The sequence below is a fragment of the Cystoisospora suis genome, assembly GCF_002600585.1.
Source record: "Cystoisospora suis strain Wien I chromosome Unknown contig_201, whole genome shotgun sequence".
In the NCBI taxonomy this organism is placed as follows: Eukaryota; Apicomplexa; class Conoidasida; order Eucoccidiorida; family Sarcocystidae; genus Cystoisospora; species Cystoisospora suis.
The window spans coordinates 1-15351 of record NW_027153003.1 but is presented as its reverse complement, the minus strand read 5'-3'; the positions used below and the strand labels follow the sequence as shown (position 1 = coordinate 15351).

The window sequence follows — 15351 nt, the reverse complement described above, 5'->3', positions numbered from 1 at the left end:
CCATGGCCGAGGTGCTCGCAAAGCTTCAGGACCAGGGTAGAGAGCACCACCAGCGCGCAGACGCTGAGACAGCTGTCGACAGCGTTTCTGAGCCGCCGCAGCGACAACCTCAACTCATCCAGGCAGTGCCTGGGGGAAGGCCACTTTTCCCTTCGCTACAGAAGAAGGTGGAGACACGCATTCTGCCGCGTCTTCATGATGCTGAGCAGAAGTTTGCGAAGCTGAAGGACAGAATACTTGAAAAGGTCTGGCCTAACGGGCCCCCGAGAATAAGCGCAGGTCCATCGGAGGACTCAGTGTATGATATGCGGCCGACCGGCAGGCTGTTGGCTGCTCCACTTATCCTTGACACTCCTAGCGTTTCCGCGCCTCCCGCGATGTCCCCGGTACGAGCGCCTCACGTGATGGCTACCCCTGCGCCCGTACAGGAGGAAGAGCAGGAAGACTGGACCGAGCAATTCAAGCAGCGGTCAAATGACGCGAAGGGGGACGGGTATCAGCAGCCCCGATTCACAGGAAGTGAAGGATGCTACAACGGGGAAGACGGCACGGGCCACTGCGATCATAACACGCCTCACTTCGTGCCCCCCGGCGTGTCTTCCGCCGAGCTGAGAGAGCAGCTTTCACTTATAGAACAATTTCTGGAGGACCAGCAAAGTCTCTCCTCGGACAACCACGATGATACACCTTCAAGGACTTCCGTCTCCCCTGTTACAGGAAAGTTGGCAGGCATCGCCTTTCAACCCTCTACGCTCTCGTCTATCAAAATAGCTCCCCGGACAGGACGGACATCGCAGGCAGCTAGATTGAGGGTTGCCCCAGGCAGTGATCCGGATACCTGCCTTCGCTGTCAGAAGGCCGTGGTGTGCTACCTGTTGTACCCGGGAGTTCACACACTGCAGTCGTGCACACTACTCTTTTTTCCAGAAGCAGTGAATGATCCTTACGCCGCTTTCAACAATGAGTGCAACGTCTGCCTCTTCTCTCAGCCTCGCAACGCTCGCAAAGTGGTTGCTGCCGCCGCTACAGCGGCAGCCGAATCTGGTGCTGCAGCTGCTGCCGGAGCGGCGAGACACGTGATCGCGGCGGCAGCTGCTGCCGCGGCCAACGCTGCTGCAGTAGCAGCTCTAGATGCAAGCGGGAACGAAGACAGGCCATATTACACCAAAGTCGAGGAGTTTCTGAACGACGACTTGAGCGCTCCGCAGCGTCACTTGGCAGCGGTCGAAGAAGACCAGGGGAAAGAGCAAGCGCCACAGGGCGCGATACACGCGGCTAGGCCAACGAGCACTGAAAAAGTAAGTGCTCTAGCAGTGACCTTCCGACCATGTATACCGAGGTGATATGGTCACTGTCCAGAAACACGCGTTTGCGAGTGGCGCGGCGCTTTGAACTGAAGGACATGAGAAGGGGAACGAACCAGGCCATCGACCCGAGACAGTTGATACCGAGAGATTCGCTCTTCTAGCAACGGAAACCCCAGTCTCAGGCCGCACACTCAGAAAGCAAAAGCTATCGGCGTTCAACGTGAAGGGATAACAGCAGTGCTTCTCACTCACGAACGGTGCTGCTAGAGAACCCAAGTTGCTCGCTGTCGTTGATAATTCGGCTGCCGCGCCCTACCTGCGCCGGTCTTCGGTAGGCGGCGCCCATAGAAGCGGCTGTCGGGTCAGAGGTTCTCAGGGCGTTCTGCCTTGCACAATCGTCCTGACTGATGACGCCGTCGTCTCGGGCGCCGCGGGACACCTAAGACGTTCAAAGAAAGACAGTTCCGCTACGTTCAAATGCTAGCAGAAAAAAGACCGAGCACAGCTGGGGTAAAAACATGTGTGCTCCCCGTGCAGGAGAAAGCGAAGACAGAAGCTGAAACTGGGGTGCTCCCAGGCGAATGCGGCGCCGGGGCTGCCCACCCCACTGGGCCTCGTTCTGCAGCTACAGATTGTTCTGTCGAAAAACCAACGTCGCACGCAGTGGGATCGACGTCAATGGCCGCGTCAGGACTTCGCGTATCGCCGATATCTCACCATGGGAAACAACCTGGCGAATCCCAGCAACGTCTTCATCCTTCGCTCGTGCTCAAGCAAGCCCGCGATCACCCTTTGATGGTGCGATTCCTTCTTGCCCTTGCCTTCCTGGCTGGAGGCAACATTCAAAAAGCTTTCGCGTTGGAGGCGAGGACTCGAGACCTGCGCCTAAGCGACTCAGAGCCTCTCCTAGTGACGAACTTCCCGGAGAGCCCGGCCTTGGCCGAAACAGCAGCAGTGCAGCCAGAGGACGCAATAAGCAGCTCTGGAAGTGCAGCGGAGCGTGAGAAAAGGACCGACCTCCTCCTCCGCATCGCGCGGCAACATCCGCACCTAGCCCGTTTCTGGGAAGCTGCTGCTGGCTTGCTTCTAGGAGCGAAAGAGGAGCAAGTCATGAGACTTCGTGAACAAAGAGAGAAGGAGACTATCATGCGAGAGGGCCGCTCAGCCGTTCCTACTCCCGCGTTCGCCATCAAAGACACCACGAAAACGCCTTTCCTAAGTAGCAGGGCTGGCCTCATGCGCCGAGTAGCGCGCCAGAACCCCAATATCGCAAGCTTCTGGGAAGGCGTCGGTGCCCTCTTGACGGGGAAATTGAGGAATGTAAAGAAAATGCAGAAGGAACGTAGAAAGCCAGAATGACTTTCGAGGGGTTCCTTCCCGGCCGTAGGTCTCCCTTTGCGCGTTTTGAGGTATTGTCGGCTCGCCAGATACTGGTTGCTGGTTTCTTACAGCAAACCACTCCGCAAAAGTGCCCTAGGGCGCGGTTCTTACACGTTCGTGACCGCTAACGTGTTCAGAGCAGATTGAGGCGCTTCCGGAACCAACATCAGGTTCGCCATCGTTCAGTAGGCTTTGTATGATCACTCTTACGTCGGCCGTTTATGTCTATGCACCTTTGTCACCCCAGCCGAGGATATAGATTCACTTGTCACGCGCGCCTGTGCGATTTGTCGATCTGCTTTCAAATCGTTGTCCAGCCGAGCATATGAAGCACTCTGAAAGTACCTGTCCACAATATGTATCTCCATAGACGCCTGGCTTCACTCCTACGCGCTGAATGAGAACACACACCTTAGCCTAGTTGTCTGCGACAGACGTGGCAGTTGACTGCGACGGAAGCTCCATGCAGGACGTAAGTCTCTCGACCTCCCACAAAGGCACACACAAAGCCGAAACTGCTTTTTTTTCTTTTTTGGGAGCCTGGCAGCGTTGTGATGGCCAGAGAGGGAGGATAACAATCTCCCGCATTCGGTACCCGATCTCTCCGTGCCGCTCCGCAGTCGTGCGTTTCGACCATCAGGGAACAAGTGCAGGTGCACACCTGAGACGAAGCTACAACTGCAAACTAGACATACAGGCCGGGACGGCCAGCTCACTTCTTGCTTGATGACTTGTTCACGTCTCCGGCACTATGAACTAACAGGACACACAGAGAAAATCAGGACCGTTGTACAGAGAGTGGCCCGGTGCCGGGGCCTCGGCGGCGCGCAAACGAGCAGTCACCAGCTGCATCGCGGCGAGACCGGAGAAGATTGCCTCCGGCAGTCTACGCCGTAGACACGCGACTCCTCCCGCCGATACACTGCGAGTGTGGCTCATCTCTAGAGAACAGATATCAGCTCTCAGTAACAGCACATGGAGCACCTGTGAGGCCGCCTGATCTCTTCGGACACAAACAACGGCACACTGTATGATCTCACTGGTACCCCTTCCATCCTCCCAGGTAACAGCAAGAAGAAAAAGAAGCACTCTCGAAGAAAAACGCCAGCCCTCTGTNNTCTTATAGGCCGTAGCGAGGAGAAGAAAAACGCCAGCCCTCTGTGCGCTGAATAACTAAGGCTCCTGCAATACACCACCAGTATGGACAGAGTGTCCGCTTCATCAACTTCATATCGTAAGACGCTGCTGGAAAACAGACGCCTGGGCTGTCGTTTCCGGTGGCGTACTGGCACCCGGCGCTGCTTGCTCGCTTTCCTTCAACCACAACAGAACCTGCGTCTGTGACGAATCTTCGGAGAGCGTGAGCAGGCGGGCAGACTCGCACTTCGATTATATTTGTTTGCCTCAAAGCACGGGGTGAACTCTACCGGTACAACCAAACCACTTTGCAATGTCTGGCCCTGGCTGCGCGAACAACTAGGGAAATGGCTTCCCCTTTTGTCTCGCACTGAAATCTAACTAGTATTTCGTCCAAAGAGCTACCGCCATTGCACATGGCCGCAATCTTAGCGATGGTTTCCGCACTCAACCTTCCGCCGGCACGGCTGCTGCTGCGTATGTCACATTCCTCAGCGGGCTGCTGGAGACACTTGCCACTAAACGCATCCCTTCCGGAGAACTCACTGAATCTCGCTGCTGTCGCCGCGACTTCTTCTGATGCAAGTAAACGACCAGTGTTAAGATCGAAGCCTTGTGGCTTTGCTTCTCCTTTTGTAGACCTGCGCGCTGTCGAACCCGCGGCTTCGCGTGCGCTGCCGCAGATGCCAGAGCTCTTCAGTCGTATATCAACTCCAGCGGTCTGTTTCAGGTTGGCCACCCCCCCGGTTACCCTGTCCGAGGAACCAGCGGGACAATCAGCGCGAGGTGTTTTCCCTTTGTCTGGCGCGAACCTAGATCGTTCAATCTCCGCGTCCGCACACCTTCGGAAACGGCACGGGTCTCCCGCAAAGGGACTCTCATCAGAAAACCCTGCATGTCTTGCCGGCTGGTGGTCAGTCCCTCTCAGCCTAACATACTTGGGAACACTCTTCCTCTCCCGTTCTTCCGCGGGGCTGCTCAGGCGTCTCCCTTCCTTTCCATCCACGCTGTGAAACTTGTCTGCTTCGGTCGGAGTGGCGTTCGCCTTGCCTGACATCTTGCGAAACCCGCCACCGTCATCTTCTTGTGTGTTGTACGAAGAAGAGATCTTGACTGCCTTCCTGCTGTTCTTCAGCAGTACGAAGACAGGATGCTCGTGGACTCTCCGCACAAAACCAAATATACAACCTAACACAATGAAGTGTGCAACAGAGATTTTCAGCACGTTCAAAACAGTTCCGTACCGCTTCAAAAAGACCATTAGCGGACAGCCTGCCGGTTGCGGAGAACAACCGAATTCCGTTAACCGAGAATAAAGGAAAACCAAAATAGGCAGCGGCACTGGTTGCGGCTTTATGCCACTTCGGACAGAGCTTAGGCTGCTGACGCGGGAATCCGAACCGCTTGCAAGACGCTCTTCGGTCATGACCTTTGAGCTCCGTTGTGATTCATCTCTCTCGCTGTACTTTTCCTCCCCTAGTGACGGACAAGCATGTAACACCCCTTGGATGATGTTAGGACTTTCCGCCACACCGGAATAATCAGGCAAACATACGCCAGTTCCATGCAAGATTGGCCACGTCGTGTGCGGAGAGATTCCCGAGGCTACTAAAGATGGTGTATCCTTTCCTGAGGACCAAAGAGGCGACAATCGAGTCTGTCTCTTTAGCTTGTCGTTTTTCTCTGGGAAGAGTCCCTTCTCCGGATTTTGACTCAACAAAGAACTATGCACGTCACAATACACCACGAGAGATTCAGAGTCCGTGCTGCTTCGGAGCCCACGTCTTCGTCCTTGTGGAACGGGCACATCGTCCTGCTCTTGTGCCTTCCCAAAAGCACATTCCGATCCTCGAGAACGAGAGGCATCTCGACAGCAGACGCGACTCGAGTGAGAAGAAAAAGTATCTACGTCCCCCTGGTCTGTCGCAGCATTCTGCGGTGGACATCGCCCCGTTACGTAGTATGGAGCTAATCGTCGAAACTGACTGAGCCTCCACACGGCTCCGAAGCGAGATGTAAGCCGATATCTGGCACACGAAAGTGGTCCACACATGTCAGATAGCGACAAGCTTTAACTGACAGGAACAAAGGCGAATCACATCCAATCCAAACTGAACTAGACACTATACGAGCACCTTCTAGATGCGGATACACCACAACTACCGCGCAGTTTGGGACGTCACCGGATAGATGGTCCGTAAGTCATGTACGACTGCCCAGCTGTATCCGCACACTAAAGAGACGAGTGACAAACGATAGCAACACGGGACCAGCAAATGCGCGCTCCCCCTTAGAAAGGCAGTCGCTCTGACAAGAGTGAAGACGACGCTGTCTCAAGTTCCTCAAATAGAGCGCAGCATTCTAAGCATTGCGTGAGCTTACCTATTGGCCATATCAAACTTGTCCACGAAGGCCACCAGGCCCTCCTCCGCCAGAAAAGTCATGATCGTTTTTACTAAGCGCTTGGGAAGCGAAGCTTCTGCTGCGATTTCATAGACGGACCGTGTGCCATCAATGAACGGGAACAGATGATATAAAGTCCCATCCATTAAATAAGAAGCTGGGTCCGGGTCTTCTCTCCGCTTCACACCCCGACTGAGGTACATCGAAGTTCCTCGAAACATATTGTCTTCACTATCTACCTCGTTTGTTAGATGACAAGATGCATGTGGATCATTTTGAAGAGCAGAGCTACTTGCCGAGGTCTCAGCGACTCGGTGTCCTGTTTGTCCGCCCCTCGGAGATCCGAGACCGTCTGACGCAGCTGTTATGCCTAGATCCTTCAACTCAACGGACGTTGTTTCCCTTTTGCTTTGAACGGTGCCTGCATAACGATACGGGTTGCTGCATGTGACCACAGACCTCTCCGTACCCGGCAAGCTATCGCGAGTCTGCGGATCCCCCTCCCTCAGCCTGTCTGTCCTTTCAAATCTATGTCCTAACTCCACGCGCCTCAGACTCTTAGCGCCGGTGAGGCTCGAGTCTTTGCATGCCTCCTTTTCTTGACTACCGAAGAGGTTTCGTTCGCACGGGGACAGCAATGAGGATCTTCTTCTTTGTCGACCTCCGCGGAACTGCGGACGGAGAAGATCAGATGGGAGAGGAGACAAAGGAGCATCATGGGAAAGAGAGACAGGAGACTGACGCGAAGAGGTGAGGGGAGGAAAAGTAGGAGACTTGGGAGAAAGAGAAAGAAGGGAGCTTTCTCCACTCGTACTGCACAGTCGCGTACCGTTGCAGGGATCGGAGTTCCGAGCTAGTCCGCTCTTCGTCCTTTCTAGGTGATCACCCGGTAAGGAAGAAGGAAAGTAGGAATATGCGCTCGATTTCGAGGGATCGCGGATGCGTATGTGGGCTCGAATCAACTGAGAAAATAAAATGTGACAATGCAGACCTCCCCTGCCCCAGCATTACAGACGATGGAAACTCATCTTGTCTCCCTGGGTGGCGCCTTGCGCAAGCAGATGAGGTATAAGGAGAGTAGAGGGGTGTACATGGTTCAGAAGGAGAACGAGCTGAAGGAGACGAGCAGCGGTAGGGTGACCTGGTGGTTGAAGATGAAAAGCAAAATAGAGGACTGAGCAGAGGAGACTGAGAGACCGGAGCTTGTTCTGCGTAAGAGCGGCCGCGATAGTCCGTCGGAGGCAGCATAGGAAGCATCATTGAGGACATCACCTGGTACGCAGGTAGTGCATCGAAACAAACGGATAACGGTGCGACCGGCGTTAGGCCACTAATCTCTAAGAATACACGCTTAGTAAAAGCACCGCGGGGACGACTCAGAATGCATATTTAGGAAAAGCTGCGCAGGGGGAGCAAGACCGCGCTCAAGAACGTTCTGTGGACTTTTCGTAGTGCTCAAATGGGATACGGTGGTACCATCGCTATTCTTTTTCCGCTGTCTGCGTTCCAATGTCCAACAGCATAGATTCCCACAACACCCGGACTGCCACGAAAGAACAGAATGGAGCGGAAAACTTTTTCGCTTGTATTATCGTTCCTGGACAGCGGTTGGTACGTATATGTAGAAAAGGATGCAGGCTCATGCTGGCTTATCCCGATGAAAGGTATTGGCAATTCTGTCCAGGTCTGAATATTCCTAAGATAGCGTCACACTCCGCTGTCTATCGCTTGTTCCAACTGCTTTACGGCCAAGACGACACAGCACCCATATCATACAGCGCACGTTCAGCTTGTGTTTCTCATAAACCCCTAGAGTGCGTCGGCAGAACGGATTAAAAAGAGAAAACGACACGCAGGTATGTACACGAATACACATGTAGTCGGTGTTCGGACGAGAAGCACGAACGGCGAAAGTACAGAGAAGTTTTTCTCACATCAAGAAGCAAAAACTGACTCCTTTTACTTCTCTTCGGGCCAACCACGTACGGCCATACAAGTAGTACGGTTGCTTTGAATTTTTTTGACAAACGCCTGGAGATACCTTTTCTGCGGAGAATCGCACTCTGCGATGTGGCGACGAAGAAGAAAGCTTACTGAATCAAGACTTGTGTGTACCAGGGATACCCAGGGTACCCTTAAGCGGCACCAACAAAAAAGGAGCACCGCACAAGTCCATTTATAGCGAGCAATCCACGTATCTAGCTATACCTGCATAAGCCGTTTTAGATCTATCAATGGGACGGGCACGCGAGCCCAGAAGGCCCTGCCCCTCTGAGGGGGTAAACATGCTGGATTGAGCCGCTTGAAGTCTATTAAAGCACTTTGGCGTAATTCAGGAGAAGGCAGTTTTTTCATTTGCGGTTCCTGGAGTAAAGAACGTGACGGAAAGGGTAGGTGGATAGCGAGAGCCCCGCGATCTTCTAAGCCTGGAAGAAGAAGACGAAGACACGAAGCCCCGGATCCTCTTCTCCCTAATGAGAACCCCTGTACGTTTTGATGCGGAACAGCTACTAAAGGGGGTAGGACCTGTTCTATTCGGCAGTTCTCCTCCTCCTTTCTACCTCTCTGGCCAAGAGGAAAAGGAACAGAGCCTGCCTCGTGCCTGCGTTGCGAGCCGCTGCTGCTGCTTGGACGGATCTTCGCACCCATTTCACCGCCTCCAAGCTCAAAGTGTTTGACAATACTACGGACAGTGGCGACTAAAGTAGGAACGGTGGCGGATGAAAGCCAGGAGCACTTCTCCTCCACACTCCGAAAAGCGCGATTGACCTGCAGCGCACCACCCCGTTTCACACATGTACAAACAGACCGACGCTGTCACACCTGTAGACTGGACCAGGCATCTAGCTGGGTAAGTATGTATGCGTCCTGGCGGGGGCTTTCCGGATGTGAGTACACTCCACGTCAGCGACTGAGTAGATTCAAGTAAACCTCCATGAAGAGTTCGAGACTTGCCTTCTAGGCCTGGTATCGACGAGTGCAAGTGAGGCCCTCGTGAACAACAGAAAAAGAATGTATAACAACAGCAAAGGCGGACTAAATATACACATACATACCTACGGAATGCAAGCCTCTGATATGCCTCGACCTGGGTCAGCTGCCACACCCAAAACCAGGCGGACACACTTTCCGTGAACCCAAGGGATCCCCGACGATGTGAGCCGGTAGCCGCTCACGCGCCGCATCGCGCCCTTTTAGCACTCAGTGTGTCTCATACGAACACATGGATGTCTTCACCTACGCGTGTGGCCTACATGGTCATACATGAGGTACGGCTAGGAGAGCGTACGAGCATACGAGACCGCCTTCGCTCAGACAGCAAGACCAAATAAACTACCCTACACAAAGAGATACGACACACTCGGGCGCTGGCCCCGTAGACAGCTTAGCGCCCTCAACTTCACCCACGAGTCCTACAAGAACGTCTCTTACTCGTTCAGCAACTTGACCTAACATGGAGTGAACCTGACGCCTGCTCGACATCATAGCCTCACGGCCCCCGCTTTCTGCGGCTGCCTCTCCGCTGCGATCTTCTGGCCTGGTAAGCAGAGTCGATTCCTCATCATACACAAAAGCAAAGCAGAACTCGAAAGCGTTCCGTTCATAAGCCTCATTCACAATCAGCTGAGGAAGACCGACGAGATGCCATCTCCCCATCTTCACTCGGACCAGTTTCTCTGTAAGATGAGCTGGCGGAAGAAAGTACCTGTACAGACACCTAAACGGGGGTACACGCCACCCTTCCACATCCCGCCCGTCGTCATCCCGGCAGTCGTGTAATGCCTTCTCTCTAGTCTCCTCTCCAAACTTAGGTTGATCTTGGGGTACATCGACCTGACTGGACCTCGAAACCCTTTCAGTGAGTCCCCTTTGATGGCTCCCAGAGCACCTAGATACCTGACTTTGGCTATCCGCCAGCTTTCCTCTTTCTTGCAGGTGTCTCCAATAATCCCCGGCGGCCTCTGGCGACTCGCCAGAAACCCTGCTGTCTCCTCTTCTCTCCGCTGTACTGCTCCTTTTCTCGAGAGTGTTTACTCCGTGAACGAGCCCTGTAGGAAAGAGTGTATATGCATTTTCATGGTCGCAGAGCGGATCTCTGCGTTCTTCCAGTCCACCACTCGACAAGCCGAGGGAACTTGAAAAATTGTACTGATCGCTGCCCCCGGCCCACCGGCCTCGAGTTTCGTCCTGGTTCACTCCAAGCAGCTGATTAGCCTGGGTTGCAGTAGACATTGACACAAGGAAACTGCTCTTCTTCTGATCCCGTACGGAGCACGGACGCGACCACGCGCTAGGCAAATCCTGATGAGGATCTCTCGGCCACGTGCGTCCGGCCCCCCCGGTTGTTACCCCCACACCGAGGGCGTCACCGCTACCTGCCACGCCAGCCTCACTCCGTCTTGTGGAAGACCTAGAACCGCAGTCCGCAGCGAAGCACCTTCTCCTTCTCCGTGGAGTATCCCCAGGAGTATCCTGACTAGTTGAGGCTCTCCGAGCAGATATGCCACACTCAGAAGTTGTCTTACGAGAAAAGCAATCATCGCCCGGGTATTCAAGAGCACGCCAGAGCGAGGGCGGATAAGCCGCGCGGACAGACGGCCCTTTCGCCGAGTCAAAGACACAATAGAGAAGTCCGTGAATGGGAAGCCAGTGCTGAGTGCCGTTCTGCTCTTCCACGACACCATTACTCCGTGCTTGCCCCGGCAAAAACGAAGTAAGAGAGGACGTCACGGGAAGAGTATCGGAGTTGCAAAGAGTGTCTACGCGTCCTTCTGTTGGGTGTGAAGAAGATACCAGGGTTTTAGGGAGGAAAGTCTCACATTGGCCCTCGTCCAGAGAAACTGACGAGCAGTCTGAGAAGGAAGTCAATGGTGAGAGAGGAAGGGAAGAAGTAGACAGAGAGGACAGTGGAGAAGACCAGCCTTGAGCAGCGTAGCCGCTACTATCCGTACTTGACGCAGACGGTGGGGAGGAACAGCCAGAAAAAGACGCAGGAAAACAGCTGACGAAAGAGTCTGAGACACAATGAGACACGTGTACGCACTCTTGTGACTCCACACGAGGAGACCCAGCAGGGAGATCCAGACACGGGAAAACACGTTCAATAGGAGGGGCACGAGACAACGCAGGATGCGAAAAACAACCACCGCTTGAACTCCTTCTCTCTCGAAGGAATCCTCTTCTAGGCCGTCGGCCCGAGACTTTCCCGAGAGGCGAAACGCCGTAACTCGGCCGAGCCAAAGATAGAGGGTGACGCTCGGAACAGAACAGACGTTCTGCTAAATCTTCGCCTCGTTGGTCAGTCCCTGTTGCACCACGAGCCCACCGTCGGCTCATGCACGGGGCAGAACGGCATCGAAAACGAGTTGCACCCTTCCGCTGTGGTCCTCTCCGAAGCCGCGGAGGGTACTTGGGTGCTGTGAGACTATCCCTAGGCGATCTTTGCCTTTGGGCGAGAGCGCTATTTCCCACCTCCATCGAGCCACACGACGGAATTTCGAGACGAGAAGCACCCCGCGCCGCAAGACAGGCCAACCCGATGCACATTTCAAGCTAGGTGGCCCTCCCATCGAGCGAGAGACTACTTCGAAACAACCGCGCACACTTCCAAAACAGCGGCGCTTCTCCCGCCCTTCCCGCCTCGTCTGGAGTCAGTGTGAGAGAAGTACAAAACGAAAACGGGTGCAGTCGCAGAAAGCTGACGTGGGCGAGCTGTGGAGCGATAAAAGACCCTCCTACAGACGTGGACAGAAAGGAGGCGTCAGAGGTGGAAACGCAAGAGAGTACGGAGAAGATACCGGAATCAAAGGACTGCATTCCTACACAGCAAACGTAAAAGAGACGCACACGTGTAGCCAGAAGGATCCCTTTTGGGATCGACGAATCCCGGGTTGCAACATCTTCTCTTTCACAAAAGGCGCACAGGTTCATTGGCAGGCCAACGCGCCCGCAACCCTAGCCGTCGGCCTTCGCCGTCAGGGAGGCGGCGGTGTTGCTCACTTCCAGCAGACAGAAACTAGGGTGGAAGGATCCCCACCACCCTAGGTTCTGTCGAGTAAAACCTATCTGGAAAGTTAAAAAGATGGCCATGCAGAAGAAAGAGACGCTTAGCGGACAGGAGTATGGTTCGGCGAAGACTCGCACACACGGCACCGAGTAACCTCTGTCGCCAAGCCGGGACCGGGAAGAACGACTAATGGTCCGCGCGTTCTAAGCTCAGACTTGTACATGGTGAGTGAGCTGAGCAAAGGCTTGAAAAATAACAAATGTACGAAGCGTAGACCAACCCTTCTGCTTCCATTGCCGTGGGAGCTAAAAGAAATGCGGGAAGAGACTCGTCCTATTCCAAGAGGCCATCACATCGAGGCCGTCTCGCTGCACACGAGGCTTTTGCAGCAAAACGCCGACGACGAGGAGAAGGACCCTAGAAGATCTAGAAACCGTCTAGGAGAAAGAAGGCATAAACTTAATGTGAAAGGACCGCGTCCCACCCTCACCGACTTGCCTAGCTGAGCTGCAGCATCGACGAGCGAGGAAGATGTCCCGGGCACTCGCGCACAAGAGCTGACCCCTGCTGTCTACCGGGTAGCATTCAAATTGACGAAAACTGCCTACAACAGCAAACGGCCATATCGCGCAAAAAGGATGGAGAGGCGCAAGAAGCACGAGGAACTGGGCACATCCCCAAATTGTAATGTGTCAGGGCAAAAATACGAGGCACGACAGGTCGGGGCCCGCGGGCCACCGCAGAGACACGGCAGCTGAAAAGAAGGCTTTTTAGAATGAAGGGGTGACAAAAAGTGCGAACGACGACACCCGAAGACACCTCGGAAAAAGCTTCATCCCCTTTTCCTAACTCTGTGTCGTCGTTCCCGCCAGCATGCGAAACTGGAGCCAAGCGCACATGCGGCTGACACGTTAGCAGACTTTCGTCGCCGAACCTAGTCGGGGCCTCTGACGAGATTGCCCCAAGTAGCTTACAAGATAGAAGCCCCGACGCAGAAAGCTCAGGTCTCTCGAGGGCGCGGGACAGATGGGAACCCTGCGGGTCAGGCTCTTCACTGTGTCTTCTGCAGCGGCGTTCGGACGCTCACGGAGCATATTGGGAGGCGCGGATTCTGCGGCAAGGAGCAACGCTGAAATGATCGGAAAGAACGAGCCTCGCCCAATTATGCTCAAGCCGATCCCAACTGGCTAACTGGTCACAATACCCTTGTACTGACTGCATCGCCTGAACAGCATGGTACCTCATCGTCGGCGTCACCCGGTTCTGTCACCGCTGCAGAGTAGCAGGCTAACTCCGTACTGCATGGCTTGGTAAAACTACTTACACATCACTTCGTCTTCCGTCTTACCAGTAACCCGTGGGGTAGATTTCTACGTGCACGGTATGGATGGCTCACTGATAAAGCCATGCTAATTTCGCCGAAGTAATTTAGCTGGGTGGTTGGGAATCGCAGTCTCGCAATGGCAGAATTCGCCCCGAAGCCGACCTGAGAGCGCTATCCAGGCGGCCCAGCGATCTGCGACACGACTGTGGATCGGAGATGTATCGAATACTCCTTCCGATCCACTATCTTCGTAGGCAACACTCTCTATCCTGCAGTAATTGTCTCGGACACAGTTTTGAAAGAGATGTTGTTGCAGGTGAGTCGATTGAAAGTTCCTCCCGCGCACGTCGCGGACGTGCTTACATTTTCTCTACGTAGCAGGCCCAGCTCTTTCCGGCACCCCTAGCATGTTTGGTCACCCCTCGTTGCGGATTCTCCACATGCTGGGAATCCCTGCCGTCAACAGGAACAGTCGCAGCTGCTCGGGCGGTGTTACGCTAGCACTTCACCGGCTGACTGTTAGCCGATTGAACACTGTCGCCTACGCGGGCATAACAGGGTGGTACGGTAGTCCGCGTGTTTCATGTCTGTGAGCCGCCCAGGGCTTCGTGATATTCATAGTGCCTCGTGCTGCACCGTCTCAGTTGCCAGCGCTGCATACACTGTGGAATACGGGTGTAATGCATGTCTCAAGGACGCTAGTAGCAGGGCTTTTCGGAAGTGGATGGGCAACAAGGTGTTTCTCGGGGGTACAGCAACGGCCAATGAGTGCACTGCTTCAGAATGCGCGGAGCGTCAGGAAGCGCTGCCTGCTGACCAACGGGCAGCAGCACGCTTCCTTCCGTAGGGTGAGAGTACGGGCCGCGTGGATTGCAGTGTCGGACAGAGAGAGCGGAGGAGCAGCGAAGAGTAGTAGCTGACGTAGCAGCCGCCAACAAAACGGTGGCAAAGAGAAGTCACCGGGAGGGGCGGCACGAGAAGGAAGCAGAAAGGCCGGACCAGGGAGACGAAGATACGCTGGAAGGCACTGGGTGAAGGACGCATCAAAAAAAGAAGGAAGAAAAGGAGATAGAAGAGAGAGTTCGCTGTCCTTGCTCTTGCGAGGCGGGCTGAACGTTGTTTCTTTTTTTTCCTTTTCCTCTTCTTTTTTGTTTTGGGGACCTATATGTGTTCCAGAGAAGGCGAGTAAGAGGGACCATCCAAGCGAGCTTCCTTGGGTACCCTTTTTCTCTCCTTCCTTATTCCTTAGTGGCTACTGACCCACGGAGAGGCGAAGCACTGAGAACTGTGGCGACAGGTGGTCCGGGAAGCGACGAACTTTTGTTGGGATGGGTGTCGTTGCAGGTGGAGCATCAAGTTTTCGTTTTGAGCAGCCTTGCCTTTCACGACCCAGGGTGGCCTTATCAATCGAGTGCGGAGGAAGAAAACCGGAGTGTTTGTGTTCGCGTGACCCAGGCTTGCGAGAACGTTGCTCGTGCGCGCGTACCGTGAGGTGAGAACGGCCGGGACCAATGGGTGCGCACTGTGTACGTATTCGAGTGTCTCTCGACTGTGTCCAAACTTACGAACCTGCTAACGTTTGAACAGCGTGGAACTGGCCGCGGACGTCTTTGTACTCCGCTACGCCGGGGCGAGATTTTCTGGTGTAGCGGGACAGTTCCCGACGCACGATGGAGTCGCACGTCTCTTCACATGTACCAGTGTGGCACGGAGTGTGGACAGTCGTCGCCACTCTGGGCGGGGAATCAGCACGCTGACACTTGATATGCGCGCCAAACCCTGCAGTGCTCACT

The 15351-nt window shown here is 54.4% G+C and overlaps 1 protein-coding gene across 1 annotated transcript; it reads right to left on the bottom strand.

The window, feature by feature from the left end:
• Nucleotides 1-1152: 1152 nt before the first annotated feature.
• CSUI_000536 (uncharacterized protein) lies at nt 1153-13028 on the bottom strand. The gene is made up of 6 exons (XM_068060770.1): nt 9660-13028; nt 8436-8996; nt 6207-7499; nt 2025-5453; nt 1624-1746; nt 1153-1393 (listed from the first exon to the last, which is right to left on the bottom strand). The coding sequence occupies exons 1-3, from the start codon at nt 11772-11774 to the stop codon at nt 7110-7112; spliced, it is 3066 nt and encodes a 1021-aa protein (XP_067927250.1). The 5' UTR covers nt 11775-13028; the 3' UTR covers nt 1153-1393; nt 1624-1746; nt 2025-5453; nt 6207-7109.
• Between the last annotated feature and the right edge of the window lie 2323 nt (nt 13029-15351).